The 21235-nt window shown below is 32.7% G+C and overlaps 1 protein-coding gene and 1 pseudogene across 2 annotated transcripts in view; both read right to left on the bottom strand.

Annotated features, from left to right (window-relative positions):
- Nucleotides 1-21235, bottom strand: part of LOC145270461 (uncharacterized) — a 198696-nt gene that overhangs the window by 59508 nt on the left and 117953 nt on the right. For both annotated transcript variants that reach the window (XM_080126098.1, XM_080126103.1), the window contains 6 exons: nt 20060-20176; nt 18103-18268; nt 10255-10300; nt 6592-6700; nt 5618-5772; nt 190-388 (listed from right to left, as the gene is read on the bottom strand). In XM_080126098.1, coding sequence (XP_079982224.1) covers nt 190-388; nt 5618-5772; nt 6592-6700; nt 10255-10300; nt 18103-18268; nt 20060-20176 — 792 coding nt within the window. The remainder of the gene's footprint in view (nt 1-189; nt 389-5617; nt 5773-6591; nt 6701-10254; nt 10301-18102; nt 18269-20059; nt 20177-21235) is intronic.
- On the bottom strand, nt 19591-19707 carry LOC145273701 (5S ribosomal RNA; annotated as a pseudogene).

Below are 21235 nucleotides of genomic sequence, written 5' to 3'. Positions count from 1 at the left end.
AAAAATAAAACTACTCGATCAATTTATGTGAATTTTGAAATATGAGATTTTAATTTTACCGCAGATGCACCAAATGGATTTTTCTTTCCATCATGGGTACATACACCATACAAATTTTTCTTTTTTTTAATAGAGGGGGAATTCTGAACAAGAACCAACATTTTTTTTTTATCTAAAGAAATGACTTACCATTTCTGCATCTCACAGTTGGGATCACACGAATGATTGACGAATCGTCCAATGTTTCCCATTCGATAACCATCAATCATAGCGCCACCATCTAGATTGAGGCAGTAATGATGTCGTTCTTGTGAATAGTTCTCGGTCATCCGGCGGCGGAATTCATTTTCACTCACCACCTCACCAAGATACTCGAGGATGAACTGACCTGCAAATAGAAACCAGGTAAAAAATAAGTTTTGCTTTTTTATGTTTCAATCAGTAATATTTCTTGTATGCATAGATCAAATTATAAGTTAAAATATCAAGGAAGTAAATAATAGGCGAGAAAAAAAAAAAAAATCCAGAAAAGACTAGAAAATAAAATTCGGATTATTTGGATTCTTAAGACTACTGTTTTCATATTGAGTGTTATGTTCACAACGTTTTGGTTGATATAAACTCTGGTGTATTGTGTTGAACTTGAGAATCTGCATGGAATTTCGAAGGAAACCCTTTATTTAATACACAGGGGTAGCATGCTCTCATTTTGTCACCCATGATTGGGTAGAAGTCCTAAATAATCCACAAATAAACGTTCAGAATGTCAATATGTAAGGATCATGGTTGTGGCATTTACCCTGGGTAAGTTGGGTCAGCTCTTTCTAACAAGTTCAGCATGTCTTGAATGCTGGCTAACCAGGTACAGTGATGCAAGGCTTCTTCCATTATGAGCACAAGCTATTTGCAATTCCAGCAATGGACTCCGTCATAAAAAGGCTGGTATGCCAAGGTTAGACAGTACGGAAATGCTCCTATTGGCTGTCAAAATGGTCTAAATAGGCATGTGCAACTGTGACCAAATGTTGATCCCGTGGTATTGGTCACGATTCTATCATGATCACCACTACCAGCCAAACTCCCTCCCATGCATTATTGTCGCGACACGGATTCTACCAAATGGGTTAGGTGTACAAGCGAAAGTTTGATGCTATAACCAGTCAGAAAAAACCAAAGCGCCCTTGATGGGGATATACATGGAGATTTGGAGATCATTTGCAAATTTCAAACTCTTGTTACTCATTTCAATGAATTTACTACATACTGCGAGTGTCGATACAATATTTTTGATAAAGAATTATTATGCAGTATATCTGACATTCTGCCATAACTGTCACTAATGTTAGAAGGTCAAAAATTACATATTTAACATGACAAAATGCTTCTTGGAATTTCCAGGCAAAAACTTATTTAAGATATCTTGAGTTTTTCATCAAGTTATGTTAGATATCCAGCAATAAAATAGAATTGTAATGTCCCCGGAGAAACCTTTTCTAATAGCATAAACAGCTTTATGCTGAAACCGGTAATAAATAATAAATGTAAAAAAGTGATGGGACGATTCCATTGTCCCCCCACCCACCCCAGTCTGGTTCAATTACTGATTCTGTTCTAAATTTGTAATTCTGATTTTTTTCAAAGTTCGAAATATTCACTTATATTCTGTTGGTTTTTGTTTTTAAATTTTAAGATTACAGTAAAAACATTTGTAATGAGTTGATATATTTTTGCAAAAGTACAATTGGAGGGGTGAGGAATTAGATAAACTGATCTTCATAATTATTTTTTCTCTAATCTTTTGTGTTTGATTGAAAATAATGCTTTGATAAATTCATTGTGAAATTTTAATCTATATTTTGTCACTTGTGCCATTTTTTGTTATTTATTCATTCATGTAATCTTACCGGTACTATTTCTTCCTGTGACATTTCCACCTAAATTCGTTTTGATATATAAATGTTAGTTTTACTAGTAGTTTAAAAACAATATTTACCATTCTATCTTTGTACTAGCAATGAAAAATTAAGTTTTAAACAAAAAATTAAAAGAATTGTTTTTGGAACCGAAAATTAAGATAAAATATTTGATTCGGACATTCCAAAATCTTCTGATTTTTCCAATTCCTGTTTAATCTTCTCAGCGCAAAAAAAAAAAACCCACAAATCACAGGACGACAGCAATTACTTTTATCAGGTACAACAGTTGAAGCTGGAAGGAATCCCAGAGTTTAATTGTCCAACTGATTCTTCATGTCATTTTATTTCACAACAAATGTAACATTTCCAATCCAAAAATGAGGACATCTAGAAAGTTGATGATATTGAAATGATGTTCTCAAAGATAAGCAAAGTTGGATTAGATTAAACTTTAATTGTTATCACCTGTCACTCTTAATAACCAATGGAAATCAAAATGGTCCAATCCATTCTGTTAACGTTTAAATCTGGAGAAAAATCTAGCCATCAAATCAACAAATGAATGCAAGTTAACAAGTAGATCTATCTATTATAAAGACAGAAACAGACCAGTTATATTTACATGTACGCCTTCAATAAGTTTCTAGACATTTTGTACAGGCATTTAAAATTGTTGTAAACTCGTGAAAATTCAGTATATTATTATTGCTATACATCTTATGAGACGACCGACTAATTTTTATGATTTCAGGTTCAGATGAACAGCTACAGCAGGAATTGGAATACACCCTACTAAAGCTTGATTGTTACAGTTGGTGAATTCAAAAATGCAATCTGGATGTGAAGACATTTTAGAAGAACGATATGTAATAAAATTCTGTTTTAAACTTGGAAAAAATGCAACAGAAATATAAAATGCTTCAGACTGCTTTTGGACCATCTCGCATGAATCAAGCATTAGTTTTTGAGTGGCATAAGAGATTCAAGGAAGGCAGGGAATCTGTGAGGGATGATGAGAGGTGCGGGAGGAATAAGGAAGTCAGAACACTAGACTGGTTGGCTAAATAAAGAATTTCATGGATAAAGATCGTCATGTGTCTGTAGAGGCAATAAGTAAGTTTGATGTCAGTGTGGGAACTGTCAACATAATTATTTGTGAGGAACTGAAAATGCTGAAGATTTGCGAGAAGTTTGCCTCAAGGGTGCAGTCCACAACTCCATTCTTGTTACAGATTATTTGACCAAGATGGGCATCAAGACAAGACAGTTTCTCACCCTCCCTATAGTCCAGACCTTGTTCCTGGTGACTTTTGGCTATTTCCTAAGCTCAAGGAAAATCTAAGAGGCTGTTGTTATGAGACAATTGAGGAGATGAAAGAGGCTGTGACGAGAATCATTGACATGCTCGCATGAGAACTTCTATGGGGTCTTCCAGTAGTTGTTGGAATGCGACAACAAGTACATTGCAGTCAGAGGAGATTACTTTAAAGGGGGGGGGGACTAGAGGTTTATGTGTGTACTCTCAATAAAAGTGCCCATACGAAAAAAATCTGGAAACTTATTCAAGGCATCTCATATGTGCCAGAGAAAATGGACCACCCCTAACCCCATTGCTTGCGTATACCTCGTAAGTTTTGACGTTAGAGAATGCATTGACATCTTCTGTCAGTTTAGAGGAAGCTGCCAGAAAAGCAACCGGAAAAGGCGGACACGATTATCCAATTAGCAATCAGAAGATGATAGTTTCATTAATAGGAAAAAGAAAATCATTCATCTGATATTATTCTTGATAAAAAATGTTTTTGATTGTAATTGTTTCCATAAAAAACTTTGTTTTTGTTGTTAAAAATAAAAAACTTTTTTCTAAGAAATAAAAAAACTTCTTAGATAATTTCTATGGAAAAAGAAAAAAACAACTTTCAATTTTTGTTCATAATTGTTTCCATGTTTTCCTATTTAAAAAAACTTATTTCTTTGAAACATTTGTTAAAAAAATATTTTTTGATATAGTTTTCTTGAAACAAATTAAAATATTTCTTTCATATAATTAAACTTTCAGTAAGTCTTGTGTTGAAGCTTTTTGTGTTTTTTTAAAATTACATTTTCACCTCAAACAAAGCACAGCGTCACTTTGATGTGGGGGAGCTATTATCTGGAACATAATTCTTTTTTTTTTTTTTTTACACAGTGGTCACCACTTATCAAGGCCCGGAAGCCACTCAGGGATAAGGGTTATTGCAAGTACAGTACGTTAGTGAGGAGATTTGATGAAGTGTTTACTTAAGGGGGCGGTTCATTAGGAATTTGTTAATATTGGACTTGAACACATCCAAGTTGTAGTCAGGTGGGAAGCAGGCAGACGGAACAGAGTTTCACAGGCGTGCAGTTCTAAGAAAGAAGCTTTGTTCATGGAATCCATGTTTTGATTTAGGCACAGATATAGAGTGGGGGAAATTTTTTACAGTGGATTCAGCTAGACGGGTGTTTTTCGTGAAAGATTGGCGAGGGGGGACCAGAGATTGGAGTTCAGACGAGCACCTGCCATGGAAATAATGATAAAACAAGAATAGGCTCGCAACGTCTCTTCTGTGGGAGAGAGGTTGCAGGGTAGAGAAAAGGGTATCCCCACTAAGCCACAAAGTCTATTTTGTACTCTGTCAAGGCAGGATAGGCTGTTTTTAGCAGCTCCTGCCCAGATATGGCAACAGTATTCCATCCTTGGACGTACTTGGCTTTTATATAGATAGAGAATTGCATCAGTAGTGAGATATCTTCTGGAGCGGTAGAAGGATCCCACCATCTTTCCAGTGACCTTGGCAACAGACTTGATGTACGTGTTCCATTTAAGATCAGGAGTAAAGGTCAAACCCAGAAGCTTGTCAAAACACGGGGCCTCTCCCAGACAAGAGCCATCCATCACAATTGATGCCAGATGGGGATCAGAGCGTTGATGATGTAAGGATAGGAGTTTGGTTTTAGACGCATTAAAGGTAACTAGCCATGTCTTTCCCCACTGAACCACGCGCTCGAGATCAGAGGAGAGAGAATCAGAGAGAATTTTGTCATTTACAGCCTTTGATGTGTTGCCGTAGATGGTTGTGTCATCAGCATAGATGTCAACGAATGATTTAAGTATGTGTTTAGGGAAGTCATTGATGTAGATCAGGAAGAGAGTTGGGCCCAGGATTGACCCCTGAGGGACTCCAGCATTAATACTGCAGGCCTCTGATTTTTGTCCATCGACCACTACTCTTATGAGCCTATTGGAGAGAAATGATTTATTATATTCGCAGGGATACTATGTAGCGAGTTGAACAGCAAGATCTTTGTTTACATTAAACTTGTACTTCTGCATGTCAGTACAATCAGGGAAACAGGAACCTGGAAAGGAATTTTAAAATCTAGCAGTTTTGTAGAAAAAACTATTAGAGTAGAAGGCTTCCTGGCTTCTGGGAGCTCGACTGTGTAGGGTGGGATTTTGTTGTTTGTCAGTGGTATTTACGTAGAAAGGGTACAAGGGTTAGTAGTTCATCAAAGCACCTACCATTAAAAAAAGAAATTGTTATCAGTGTTTTGAATTTCTCATCTGGCAGTGTTTGTATCAATCTTTTTTGGTTGCTTACTGTAAACTGCCAGAAGACATCAACGTAGCATCAACCAATACGAGAAAAAAAAGTAAACAATTCCAAAACAGTACTTACCTGATATGAGATGATGTGATGAGCGAACACCATAGCCCCGATCTGGTGTTAAGAACATCTCCAAACAAGGGGCCCAGAGGTGTTTCTGAAAACGATTATTCATGCAGTTGTCTCCACATGGACAAAGTCCAGGGGAACATTCTGTATAAACCATTCTGCAATTAAAAAAACCTTTCATTGTTAATGATATTTTTTATGAAAATAATATTCATAATAATTACCCATCTATATAATACTTCTTTATCTGTCTAATTCAACTTGCAAATTTTTTGTTGTAATGCCTACAAATTCCCATTAATTGCTTAACAATTTTCTTTATAAAAAAAAACTATTTGATCAATTTAAGCAATTTTTGGAATATATTTTTGTTCAATTATGAACAATACAGATTTTATCATTGATAATATAGATTTTATTATTCCAGAGAAAAAAAGAGAAGATCAAGCCCACATACCTTGGCAGTGTCTAGGTTTTGAATGATATTAAAATGAGTCTAAGGTGAAATCGGAGGCGAACCGCTAGGCAAGCAGTTTAGATTTCTTAGTTGCCATCCAAGCAACCTCATTGTTATTAGAAAGTAAGGGAATTGTTGACTGCTCATTATTCACTACATTATTATAAATTTTCCAGAAAGAGGCTAATGATCGGTGGACAAGCACAGATGTGACAATTCTCCATGCACGAGTGAATGGTAGTTTTCTAGAGATATAGGATACTGGAAGATATGAGAAGTTTTCTAACACAGTAGCGGGAGTCCACCATCCTTGCAGCAGCCTTGGCAATGTCTTCTATGTGTTTTTTCGAATTCATATTACCTATGAATGTTAGGCTGAGGAATTTGAATGATGGACTCACATGTAAGGTTCTAATGGCCACGGCAGTGTAACATGTTTTTTAAGTGATATAATTTCTGAAATCGATTAATTAAACAAAATTGCTTAATGCAAACTGAAAAGTGAAAATAATGCACAAACCTGTTGAGGCACTCCTCCCCACAGCCACTTTTCTCATCTGTCAATTCCGAAGAACAGCTGCATGGATGAGGTTCATATGGAGACACTGGTTTGATATCCACATAAAAATCTGCAGAAAAACATGGAAGAAATTTACTAGAAGATTGTCCCACTCTTATAAAAAAAAAAAAAAAAAAATCATTACTATTAACTGAAAAAAATAGCATAAAATCTACTGTAAAAAATCCAAGACAATTTTTTAAAATTTATTTTCATAATACCTTATTTTTATTTTTTAAAACCACCATTAAATTTCAAAAATACAATTATGATTTTGGTATCTATGATGCTAAATATTAGCCAGAATAAGATATATTTTCAATTAGAGATGAGTGGTTTTCTGCAATTTTTCGGTTTCACTTGTATACTAAAAATTGTATCAAAACTTTCTTTCAAAACTTAAATTGTTCAATATCATACTATTACTACTAAACAACCATATAAAAAAATGTGATGAAAAGTTTGTTCTAATTTTTATTAAAGTAAATTTTATCAACAATTGTACTTTCAATTCATTTACAATGTGAAAAATTTATAGAATAAGGATCTCACTCTTCCAAAATTAATAATTCTTAAAATGTAAGTCTCTACAAAAAGCAATCGACTCCTATTAGCACAGACAAAAATTAAACTTGTTTTGTACAAAAAAACAAAAACTGAATATGAGGAGAAAATCAAGGAAAACATAAGTGATAAAAATGAACTGAAAAGAAAGATAAATAAAAACCTGGCCAGAAATAGGTTAGTTCGGAAGTTAATTTCTTAAAGCTGCTTAACACATACCAACATGTAAAAGACATCAAAATTGAATATGAGGATTTTATTGAGTAATAAGGTGGTTTAAAATAGCAGCATATCAAATAAATGCATTTTAACTAACAACACTATTACATACTGCTGTGTCATGTTGAAAGTTGTAAATGTCCTGAAATTACAAAACAGATTGAATAAAAGATCTGCGAGAAGTTAGTTGAAAACAAGGGAGATAAGTTAGTTTGTCATAGAAAATTGGCCAAAACAGAAGAAATGATAAAACTGCTTTATTCAATTTTATTTTTTTCTTGTAATTATTTTTCTACTCAATCATTTTTTTTTAATTTTTGGAATTGTTACTAATTTTGACATAACATAATTACATAATAGTGTTTTTACTTAGCATGCATTTTATTTTTTTTTACATCTAATTACAATGCAAAACATCCAAGTTAGAATCTGAAGATGAAATATGAAATGACTCCCTCCTTTCTGTTTCAGGATTGTTTAGTGTATTATATCAGTGAGAGAACTGTTCTAATGCAAAATAATATCTGCTTCCATTACCAAGATAAAATGTTATTCAAAAATGTCAAGCGTAGAAAAAAGTTAATTGATTCAAAAATTGTCTTTTTATTCTTCTTTAGATTCTATTTAAATAAAAACTTTCAAATCAACCCCCAAATGCCTTGTTTTAGATTCTTGTGAATAATCTATTTTACATAATCAATGCCTCATGAGTGGATGGAGATACAAATCTCGATAATGTGCTTAATACATCACCAATCAAAATCTTCCAGTCTTTGAATGTTAGCTATTAAGAAGTACTTCCTCAAGTCTAGTTTATCAGAAGGCAATGATGGTTTGAGCATGTCCTTCATCGTCCACCAACTGACATTCACAAAGCAATAGCACCAACACCACTACCAAGATGTCATAGAAAGAGTGGTGGTCAACTGAGGATGTGGCTTGCAACAGTCCAAGCTGACTTTGACTGTATGATCGATATGATATATGATTCAATATGTGACAATGGAATTGCAAACGACTGAAGTATGCTGAAGAATCAGCAGCAAACAGACCTGAATGGATTGCTTTGACTTGTGATATGGCAAATTCACTTGGACACAGCTCAACTCACCTTAAGTAAATTTTGTCACAAGTACAAAGTATAATCAATAATGGTAACTAATCCAATATATAACGAGCCTAAATTATTTGCAATATTCTGATGGCAATAACATTGGAGAGAGAAAAAAAAGTTTTTAAGCATTATCACACAACCATGGAAGAAACATTAATATAGTAGAGCTCCTTAATTAAGGATAACAAAATTTATTGAATACAAAATATTTAGATTTTTTTGTATACTTATTTATAATTATTACTGAGTTCAATTCTGATATAAATATTGTATCCTGAAGTGTATTCATAATAATAATTTTCAATGTTCTTTCTTTTAGATGATATAATTAATGATATATTATTCTTATAATAGCTTATATACAGCATAATAACGTTGACATACCAGTTCTAATTAGATTATTAAAGTTAAACAACGTTATACCTGATCCACACTAGGTTAGTGACCATTTGGGAATTCCATGTGCGTTATATAGAAGGTCCTCAAAAACTCCTAATCAGAACTGCAAATTCCTACTGTTGTCATCTCTCCTAACTGAGATATATGCACACGACTGGGGATCACTTGAGATTTCGGGTTATTTAATGCCAAATCCAGTAATTTCAAAAAAGATTTTATGTGATAAATTCTTTATATTTTCAAATATTTATTCACAGTGTTTTCTTTGTCTGTTTTGTAGAGGAAAATTGTGTTTTTTGTTTTTGATTTTGCAAAATATAATTAAGTTTTACAAAAAGAAAGAAAGAAAAAAAAAAACAACAAACAAAACAATGTCAATATTTGGTGCTTTTTAAGTCAGGAACCCAGTATATTCAGACAGCCTGATCAGGTAGCATGAGAGGTGGAAGTGCAGAAGATAATGAAATGTTGCAATGTGTTCAGGATGTTTTGCAAGAATCACATAAGCCATTCAAAAAAAAAAAACATCAACAATTCCCAGGTCACTGTTAAAAAGGTAGAAGTGATTCAAATTATGGAATATTGATGTAGCACTAAGTGCATAATTGTACCTATGATTCATCCAACTTCTCAAAAAAAAAAAAAAAAAAAAAAAAAAATCTGGTTCTTTTCATGCATATACTTTTAAGAAAAATTAGAAATCCTTTGCTTAGATAAAAAAAAATACATGACAAACACACGATGTTGAGTCTATAAATTTTTTTTCTTGTGACATTATAAATGTATTTTTACAATATTTCAGCCTATGTAACCTCTGACCATCTTCAGGTGTATCTTGTTTGTAAGAATCTGTGCACAGTGGATAGAGTACTTAGTAAAATTCAGTTAAGTTACATTTTTCTGGAGGCAGAAAATTCAATTTCCAGTGCAAGTGACACTCAAAATGCAATTACTTACATTACTTAGAACTTCTACCCAGTCATGCCTAACAGAATGAGAGCATGCTACCCCATGAATTAAATAAAGAATTCTGTTTGAAATTCTGTGCAGATTCTTGAGTTTGACAAAAAGATTCTCAAGTTTGACACAATACACCTGAAGTTCAGAGATTACATCACAAAAAATGTAGTGAAAATAATACTTAAGATGAGAACAGTAATTTGAAAAATCCAAATAATCAATCCTCATCTTTTTTTTTGTTTTGTTTTTTTATTACATTTTCACCCCAAACAAGGCAAATTGCCACTTTGGTGTAGGGGGCTACTATCAGGGGCAACAACTACTGGGGTACTATGTAGGGAGAACTGTAAAATAAAAAAAATACTTACTGTTTCTGACTTTCCGATAATTTAAATGGTCATCTTTTCTAACCAACTGAAAAATAGAATGAAAGAATTGATAATCCAAATATCATATTAGAGAATCAACATTTGCAGAATTGATTACAACTCATTATAAACACAGACATCCATTTTAAATAATTCACATTCAAATAAAGAAAAAATAAACACACAACTTTAATCAATAGTAAAGAAATTGCTTCAACCAATACATGTCGCAAAATTTTTTTTTTTTTTCAAAAGTCTCTTGTCCAAAATTACCCCTATATTAAAAAAAAACAAATAAACATTATGTGCCTGTAAAAATGTCATATTCCAAAAACTAAGAAAATAAAATTTTGTGAGTAAACAAAATGAGACTGTCTTGTCTAGCCATCTTGAAGAAACAAGGGAGATAACTCTACAATAATTCAAACTTATGAGATCATTCTTGTAATGTCTACGAATTCCCATTAATTGTTTAAAAATGATTTTTTTTATAAAAATAAAACTACTTGATCAATTTACATGTGTTTTGAAATATGATATTTTTGTTTTGTCATTGGTATTTACATCAAAACAGTTACTGTATTTTTAGTTTTTAATATATAGGAATTCTGGTCAATCACTTTTTTAAATACTATTAATAAATTTACATAATTTCTCAAATTCATTTTTATATGTAACAATCATTTTGGTTCATAAAATAATAATTTAACTTAATTTTAAAGGGAATATCTTGCTGAATCTAATATCAAATATAACAGTCATGATCCAAATAAATATATACACCACTCTCTATAACATATGAGGGGAAAACAAATGAACACATATCCAGGGAAATGGCAGAAAGCATGACTTCCAATCTGTAGTGGAATGGGGACAAAAATGGATGGTCACATTCAATGCTGCCAAAACCAAACTGGTTTCCTTCAATAACTACAAGAAACCTTCTCTACTACCAATAGCAATGGCCAAGAACACATTGCCTGACAGTACTTCTTTTAAACTCCTCGGCCTAATGTTTACAGGGAATATGAACTAGAATAGATACATTGAGAGCATTGCCAAGGCTGCTGCAAGGAAGGTTGGCTCCCTCTACCGTGCTAGAAAACTACTTACGCCTGAAAATATCCTGTACCTCTATAAGGCCACCATTTGCCCATGTATGGAGTACTGTTGTCACATCTGGGCTGGTACATCTGCTGCTTGTCTCTCGCTCCTGGACAGGGTTCAAAAGAGTCGCCAACCTGATAGGTTCTGAACTGTCATCTAGGCTTCAGCCTCTGTTCCATTGACGAGATATTGCATCCCTCTGCCTGTTCTACAAATACTTTAACGGTGAATGCTCTGAAGAACTTCAAACACTTGTACCTCCTCGACGTAACTACCCCCAACAAACCCGACAAGCTACTAAGTCTCATCCCTTTACAGTAGAGATTCCTAGGTGCAAGAAAGCCTTTTACTCCAATAGTTTCTTCTCCAGAACTGCAGGTCTTTGGAACTCCCTTCCGGGATTCTGCTTTTCCAACTGTACTGATATGCAGAAGTTCAAGTGGAATGTGAACAAACATCTTTCTACTCATCTCCCTTCATAATGCCCCTGCAAATTAAGTCCCTGATAGTAGCTCCTGCTTCAAAGTGGCACTGTGCCTTGTTTGGAGTGAAATTGAATTAAAAAAAAAAAAAAAATGCCTTCAGCAACTTCATCACCACCAGAACGCAAGGTTTTTACATTACTGGCATAAATACATTTGTTTTGCGTTAGTAAAAGTGTGCCGATTCTGATGGTGCTTATTTTGATCAATAAATTTTTGTTTGAGACGAAATATGTCCATCTTAACTTAAAAGTTAAAAATCTTGTCAACCTGATAATTATAAGCCCCTTTAAGTAAAATTAAAGGTGAGCCCTATTTGTATATTGAGAATACAGCTGTGGATTTGCTGCGTGCATCATTCACAAACATGCATAACTGTTTGAGAAAAAAGTTTGAATACTCTCGTTTTCAAAATTATGACAATCCTGCTTACATTGCTTTATAAGTAACTAGCGGGGGGTACCCGGCGTTGCCTGGGTGTTTGCAGGTGTGTGTGTGTGTGTGTGTGTGTGTGTGTGTGTGTGTGTTGGGGGGGGGGGGAATCAAAACAACCCTGTTAAAAAAAAAAGTTTGGCTGGGTGTTTGGAGGTGTAAAAGAAGAAAAAAAAGTTTTAGTAGGAAGATAGGCTTGAACCCCGAAGCCTTGACGTGAAGGTGGAAACGAAATGGAAAAAAACCCTGAGACCTAACCATCTCGGCCACGAGGGGAGAGGAAGTGATAAATGTTGTAAGTTAACGATTATAAAGTTAAATTGACCTAGTTTGCGTAGCAAGCCAGTTTCTGTTTCTCCCGCCCGATCATTCGCTTTTTTTGTACTGAAAAGTGTAACGAAGATGCGCCGATCAAAAATAGTGCGTAAAAGTCGGGCAAATTAAAGATAGCCGTGACCCCCATTCTTAAGTCGTAGATATTATGATTTAAACAGCATATAAAAAGTTTTAAGAAGGAGTGAGCCGACTGAGAAGCCCGGCGAAAAAGCCCTGTTTTTAAAAAAAAAATTTTCACCCCAAACAAGGCACAGTGCCACTTTGATGTAGGGGGCTATTATTAGAAACATAAGTTACAGGGGTACTATGTAGGGAGCTGGGCAGCAAGATGTTGGTTCACGTTGCACTTGAACTTCTGCATGTCAGTACAGTTGAGGAAGCAGGATCGCGGAAGGGAGTTCCAAAGTCTAGCAGTTCTGGGGAAGAAACTGCTAGAGTAGAAGGCTCTCTTACATCTAGGCATCTCTACTGTGAAAGGGTGGGATTTAGCTGCTTGTCGGGTCTGTCGGGGGCATTTACGTCGAGGGGGTACAAGTGCTTGCAGTTCGTCAGAGCATTCACCATTAAAGTACTTGTAGAACAGGCAGAGGGATGCAACATTTCGTCGATGGGACAGTGGCTGAAGCTTAGATGACAGTTCAGGACCTATTAGGTTGGCAACTCTCTTTTGGACCGTATCTAGGAGCGAGAGACTAGTAGTAGATACACCAGCCCAAATATGACAACAATACTCCATGCCTGGGCGAATGGTGGCCTTATAGAGGTACGGGATACTTTTGGGCGTTAGTAGCTTTCTAGCACGGTAGAGAGATCCTACCTTCTTCGCAGTGGTCCTGGTAATACTCTCAATGTAATTGTTCCAACTCATGTTTCTTGTGAACGTTAGCCGAGGAGTTTAAAAGATGTACTTTAAGATAAAGAGTCTGTGGCCATTGCTATTTGTGGTAGAGAAGGTTTCTTGTAATTATCGAAGGAAACAAGTTTAGTCTTGGCATATTGAATGTGACCATCCATTTTTGTCGCTATTCCACGACATCCTCTCGTGTTTCTGCCATTTCTTTAGATATGTGTTTATTTGGCGGACATACACAAAAATGCACACACACATTTTCGCTTTTATATATATATATATATATATATATATATATATATATATAGACTAAATTCACTTCATTCTAAATGTTAATTCTTGATGGTTGAGTGAAAGAACACTAGCCTGTAAAACCAACTTTGCTGATTTGGTTTGAGTCCTGCAACACAGTAATTATCATTATGGAAAGCAACATGGGTGGCAGGGGACTCGAAAAAGCAAATGCTGACATTAGATGGATGTGTAGCCTGTGGTGTCGAGAAGGCAGAGTTTTGTTAACTACATGACAGATGAGATTTTTAAAACAATATGCAATGCATTGTTAGAAAGTACCGATAATAAATGCCTTTTCATTAAAAAAAATAAATTCTTCCTTTCTTTGTTTCCTTGCAACTATCTCAGACACGTGTTGGGCCGAGTTTTAAAATATAACAAAACCGAAACGAAGACGATTGATAACCACATTACAATTGTTGTTTTGGTAATTAATGTTGTTATTGTTTTTTTAATTTTTTTTTTTTAAATTATATATTTTATCAAATAATTCCTGGAAAACTGGTTCAGCTTATAATGTATCAATGCATAATCAGAATTTCACAGAGCAAAGACTTTCATTATCACAAAAAATTTAGCTTAATTTTACTAATACAGTTTCTTTTTCACTCCCACTGTTTTGCAGAAATCTTTCCAAGTCTGGCCAGTGTTATACTGAGGAAAAAACCCTTAATACTTATGTAAATTCAAGTTTAATTTTAAAATTCTACATTAAAAAGTTAGTGATTGTTGTGAAGTGCTTCTTTTTTGCAATGGTTTTATTTTTAATAAAATGTTATAATCAAAATAGACTTCTTCAGTCTTTATGTTAAAAATTTTTCTTATTTCAGAATGGTTTTATATAATAAAAAATATATTTTAAAAGTTTATATAAAAAACTAGTATTTACTTTGAAATAAAAAAAAAAATTTCCAAGACTAAAAAATATATCTTGATTATAACATTTTTATTAAAAATAAACCCATTCTAAAAAAAACATTTCAAACTAAAGACTATATTTTTCTTAAGTAGAGTTTTAAAATGAAACTGAAATTTACATAAATATTAATCAATAAGTAAAAAAAAAATTGTTTTAGTAAAACTAACCAATTTTTCTATTTAAAATAATATCAAAATGCCTATACCATATTTAATAATGTATAATTATTCATAAAAAAACTCCATTATCATTTTATATTAAGTAAAATGGGGACAAAAACATGGAAATTGTGTTAAAATCACTAATATAAAAGGAAATTGATTTGTAAAGCGTGAAACGTTAAATAGCAAGTGACGTGTGTAAAACGAGAGATTTTATCGGAATAAGATTTCATTTCTATTTCATTAGCATAAAATGTTGAACATTTAATTAAGAACAATTAAATCTCTCGAGTGTTACTTGTGATTTTCAGTTACATAAAATTTGGACAGTATTTGCATTTAATTGATTTTTTATTTTATTTTATAAGAATAATTGTAATTTCAGATAAACTCATTCTCATAACTTTTGCACAGAATGCATTTAAACAAATATGAAATCATGGATGCAAACATAATCCAATGTTTTGATATAATTTATGCAATGATTAACATATTTGTTAAAACCTAAAAGAAAGAGATGAAAAACATTAACCTCGCCTGACGATGACTTGAAAAGTAAAAAAAAAAAAAAAAAAAAAAAAAAAAAATGTAAAAGTAAAAAAACAAAATTCATCATTATCTGTGTTGAGAAATCAGACCATAATGTATATCACAATATATATATATATATATATATATATATATATATATATATATATATATATATCCAGGCTTGACATATTCAAAAGTAGAAACTAATGAACTCAACAAGGTTGTTAGATAGTGTTTGATAACAAGAGCAAAATATTTTTTCTTTGAAGGTAAACAGCTACATTTGGTCGCTACAAACAGCAATCGGTTTCAATCAATGTTTACCTTCGAATAAATAATAATAATATATATATATATATACATACATATTGGTAGGTTAGTGATATACATATATTAATTGGGGTAGAGGTTATCTTTTATTTTCTTACATGTGACAATGGATACCCCCTGTAAGGATAGCTGTGCATGTAATTGTGAGGAGAGGGTTGCGCAATCCCCAACCACACCTCTCCTGAATAGGCACTGCTTGAGTCCTGTGGCAAAGAGAAATCCAGGATGACTGGAAACAATGCTGGAATAAGCAGAGAGCACATACAGCGCCTGGAATTCCAAAATGGTCACCCATTTTAATACTGAACAGGTTCAACGTTGCTTAACTTCAGTGATCTGACGGGAACCGGTGTGTTAATATGATTATTCCATACTTCCTTACATGTATGTATAATCTTCTATGGAGGAGGGGGGAACAATATCTTATCTCAAATTTTGTGTACACAGCAAAAAATATTTTGAATAAAAATCTTTAAAATAAAAGGAAGAAAAAGGTAGATTTAAACTTGCAAGATTTATAAATTCCCATTAATCACTAAAAAATGATTTTCTTTATAAAAATAAAACTACTTGATCAATTTATACAAGTTTTGCAATATAATCTTTTCGTTCTATCACGGGTAAATAAATCACAAAATATTTTCAGTATTCTTGTTTTTTAATATAGAAAAAATTCTGGATAACTACCTAGATGTCATTATCTTTTACTTTCTTGCATGTATCGTACATATAAACTATCAAATATGTAAACAAGCAATGATAATATTGTTTTCTTCTTTTCAAATTTGTCTTATCTCAACTTTTGTGTGTACAATGAAAGATATTAATACCAAAAAGTATGAGAAAATACTTTTTTCAACAATAAAACATTGATTAGAAATTATCGATAAAGTTTTAGGTGGAGAGAGAGTTAAACAAGGTTTGGTTTGGTTGTTTTGTTTTTGGGCATATAATATATCAATATATTATCAATCCTTTTCGGGTTATTTAATGCCAAATTTTGGAAACCGTTTTTATGCATCAAGTTCTTAGTATCTTTAAATATATATTTTTAGAGTTTGGTTGTTTTACCGCATATCAACAGTTTTCGGGTTATGCCAAATCCAATTATTTTGGAAATAGTATTCATGTTGCATACCGTTATTTTATAGAAAGGTTTTTATTCTTCAAGCTCTTTGTATTTTTAATTGCTAGTTTGTAGTGTTTCGTTTGGTTGTTTTGTAGTGGATTTTATCGTTTTTGTTCTCTGCCCTCCAGAACATGAATGAGTTTTGCAATAGGAGAGGGAAAAGGGTTACAGTATTAATGTTTGGTACATTTTAAGTTAGGAAACCAGTCAAGAAGTGGAGGAGATAGAAAAAGAAAGGGCAAATGGGAAGAAGGAAAAGGGGGAAAAGGTGGGCTGTTGTTTTTGTTTTTAGTTTTGCAGAACATAATTAAGTTTTGCAACAGAAAGTAGAAAAATAAAAAGCATCAATGTTAGGTGTATTTTGTATCAGGAAGCCAATATCTTCAGATAGCCTAATCTGGTAGCATCAGAGAGTTGAAAAAAAACAAAAACAAAAAAAAAACTGGTATTCTTGTTAAATAAATTGCATGCACATTGAGTGTTTTTGAATCAACTGATTGATATTTTAAGAGCAAGTGACATTAGCACTTGAATTCTCTCCTTACACTAAAAATGATGTTGAGGCTTGTTGACACAGAGTAAAGCAGTAATTCCCAACCATTATACTGTGACACGTTAATGTGCCGTGAAATTATTACTAGTGTGCCAAGAATAGGTAATATGTGGAAGTTATAAGTTATTATATGTGGAAAACTGTTTTCATATGGTTATAAATGGAGTTGTTTGCATTGATACGCACACATTCATCAACATTTTGTCTTTATTTGTAAGACTTCTGGATGAATGAAATTAAGAAAATAAAATACCAGTACAGTATTTGAAATTATATTTTTGTTGTAATAAAATGTATAACTCAAACAATTTGTTCTGTGTAAACAGAATAAATTCATACATTTCATTACAACAAAAATATAATTTCAAATATTGTACTGGTATTTTATCTTCTAAATTTCATTTATCCAGAAGAAGTCTTACAATAAAGATGAAACGTTGATGAACACATAACTTGGTTTGTTTCTTTATCTCTCTATCTTGTCGGAATACTATTTCCATTATTCTCATCATTCTTACTATGTGTGATCCTTAAATATCAAAAAAATAGAAATAAAACATACAATAAATCATTTAATTTTCTGACGTATTGAATTTTCCATAAGAAAAACATTAACAAGTATTCATTTTTTGTGAGAGGTGTGCTACCATATAAAAATGTTTAGGAACCACTGGACTAGAAATATTAATGCAATATCGTTGTCTGATGTCAGCAAAGAAGTTACCTGATTGTTCTTGTACATCCACCAGATATCGTATGGAAGTTGGAAGTCTGAAATATCTGTACGCAGATCTTTTCCGTCATGAAGAGGAACAGGTAATCCAGATTCCACGTTACCATTCTGTTGAGAAGATTTTTCTCTCGTTTTTAGCCCCGATCTTCGACTCATCCTACAATTAGAAGAATATAAAATGGAGTACTGTTGCCACATCTGGGCAGGAGTTGCTTGGTGCGCCCTATTGACAGAGTTAAAACCGGCTTTAAAACCTAGTAGGTGATGCCATTTTCTCTTCTCTGCAACCTCTTTCCTGCAGAAGAGATGTTGCAAGCCTGCCTCTGCTTTATCGTTATTTTCATGACAAGTGCTTGACTGAACTCTAATCTACAGTCCCCCCTTACCAAATTTTCAAAAATAACAAAACTTGACTAGCTACAACCACTATAAACGATTTCACCCACTCTCTATCTGTGCCTAAATCTAAATGCAGATTCCACAAACAAAGCTTTTCTCCTAGAACTGCCCGCCTGTGGAACACGGTTCTGCTGTCCTGCTTGCTGATTGAATATAACATGGTAGTCTTCAAATCCAATGTAAACAAATTCTTGTTGAACCATACCCATAAATAATTAAATTTTGCCCAATTTACACCATTAATGATTACTACACTACCACCTTACATTCCTTATCCTTAATGGTCTTCAGGCCTTGATAAATGGTAACTCTGAAGTAAAAAAAAAAAAGTTTAAAATGCTCTTGTAGAAAATACACAAGCAGTATTTGATTTTGACTAATAAGTTCTTACAAATATCAAAATCAGCAAAATTCCACCCCATTCAATGTAGAGGTCTCTCAATGCCAGAAAGCCTTCAATTCTAAAGCTTCTTTTGGACTGCCTAACTTTGGGATTACCTCCTGCTTCCATGACTGTACTGATATGCAAAAGTTTAAATGTGAACAGACATCTCACTGTTCATCTCCTTACATAGTCCCCTGCAGACATGATCCCAAATAATAGCCCCTTATGTCCAAGTGGCAATATTCTTTGTTTGCAGTGAACAAGAGTAAAATCAAACAAATTTCATTTTCATTGCAATTACAAATAGAGCAGAATGGTTGTAATTCAGCCACATGCAAAAATAGGGTCTCTTTAGTTTGAAAATATTTAACAAATCAAAGCTAATACATCTTATTAAATCTTTATGATATTAAAAATCAGCTTGCTTATTTGTGCATTGAATATTTTAGATGATGAGCGACGAGAAGTAATGGGAAGCAAGGAACAGAGGAAGTAGTAGCAACAACAGAAGAGAGTATATGTTTGTATGCCAGCGTCATTCACCCTAGGCAGGTTGAACCAACTTCCTCCAAAGAAGGAAGTATTAAGAGAATATTAAATCCACAAGCAATTCCTAGTCAGATGTACATTTCGGTCAGCGAAGATGACAATGTTAGGTATTTGAAGTTCTGGTAATAAGGGTATTGACGTCCTCCTACATACAACACCTGTTATTCCCAAATGGTCATCCATTTAGTACTGCCCAGGCTCAATGTTGCTTAACTTCGGTGATCTAATGAGAACCAGTGTGTCAACATGATAATGCTGTATTATAAGAGAAGAGAGTAAGAGAATGACATAAATAAAGTTGGCAAACAAGAAAACAAAAAGATTAAAGTAGTAGCAACATCAATGTACAGAGGATGATGTCAATAAATAAATGATCTAAATAAAGAAACAAAAAAAAACTTGAAAATTACAGAACATTATGAAAATTGTAATATAAAGCTCATTGCTGTAAACAAGAGTACACAGAAGTGTTTCATATTCATTACTGAATAACGCTGGGGGGGCTCTTTCAAGATATTTAATTATTTGTTTACATAATATATGTATATAACTATTTTTTTCCAAAGCATATACTTCTTAATTGAAAAACATAATATATATTTAATAGGTACTTACTCATGATTCTTATAATATTCATAATATATACCAACTTTCTGGTACTTTTTTTTCTGTAACTGAGACGGTATATCAGAATGACAATCATCCAAACCATCGTGAGATCTTTTGGGGGCACTACAATGACAACAATAAAATGAATATTAAAATAATGAAAAAATAAACACATTTCAAAATCGTGAAAAATTAGGACACAAAGGAAAATCTTTATTGCAGCAAAAAGATTTTCGGCAATCACGTATATTAATCTATTTGAGCCATTTCTTGGTGTTTATGTAATGACACCTCATATGAAATAAACAGCTATATTATAAAAAAAAGAAAAGGATTGTTAAAAAAAAAAATTTCATTAAAAAAATACTTTAAAACGGATGCATTTTTAAATTAATAAATACACTTTAAAAAAAATAAAACTTCTCTACATTATTTTCCGGGCAAAAATCTAATTGCACGTATTCAAATGTAAAATAATTCTTTCTTCCAAAAAAAAATTAAAAAAAATACAATCACTTTTGAACCAATTTTATAAATGCAATCTTTTGTTTTTAATTTCCAAAAAGTAGAGCAAAGATGGTGTGATTATGCAGATGATCTAATGTGAATGTATATATACACCTGAAGACGAGATTTACATCAGCTGAAACTCTGAACATAACACCCAAGTTTTGTAGCAAATAAGATGTATTATCATCAAAAACATTCACAATTTATGTAAGCATTGTCTCAAAAAACAAAACTTTGCCTGGCACTTATGCAGATAAAGGAATGTGTTAGCGTTGGAAGATTATGTAAAATGCTAGAAGGTGCCAGATAAAAGTTTCGTAATTTTTCTATTATTTTTTTTATTTCTTACTTCTTCATGTAAATGTAGGCCATTTTAATATTACATAAACTGTCTGAATAATTCTAAAAATAAATAAAACAAAAACAAACAGTTTTTACCTCTTTTTTTTCTATACTCAGACATTTTAATTAATTAATTTGTTTCAACTGACACAAATATTAAAAAAATATTAACATAACTTTTATTTTCCATAATTTTCATTAAACTAAAAATCCAATTTAAAATACTTATTAAAATTTATTTTCTTTAATTTACCAAGTCATTTTTATGGGTCCGGCTAGTTTTGATTTATGTTAATGTAAAACAGATATTTCTCATTTTCATGAAATAAA

The sequence above is a fragment of the Euprymna scolopes genome, chromosome 4 (genome assembly GCF_053919585.1).
Source record: "Euprymna scolopes isolate OS-2025 chromosome 4, ASM5391958v1, whole genome shotgun sequence".
NCBI lineage: Eukaryota > Metazoa > Mollusca > Cephalopoda > Sepiida > Sepiolidae > Euprymna > Euprymna scolopes.
The sequence above is the reverse complement of the archived record's forward strand: the minus strand, read 5'-3'. Positions and strand labels throughout refer to the sequence as shown.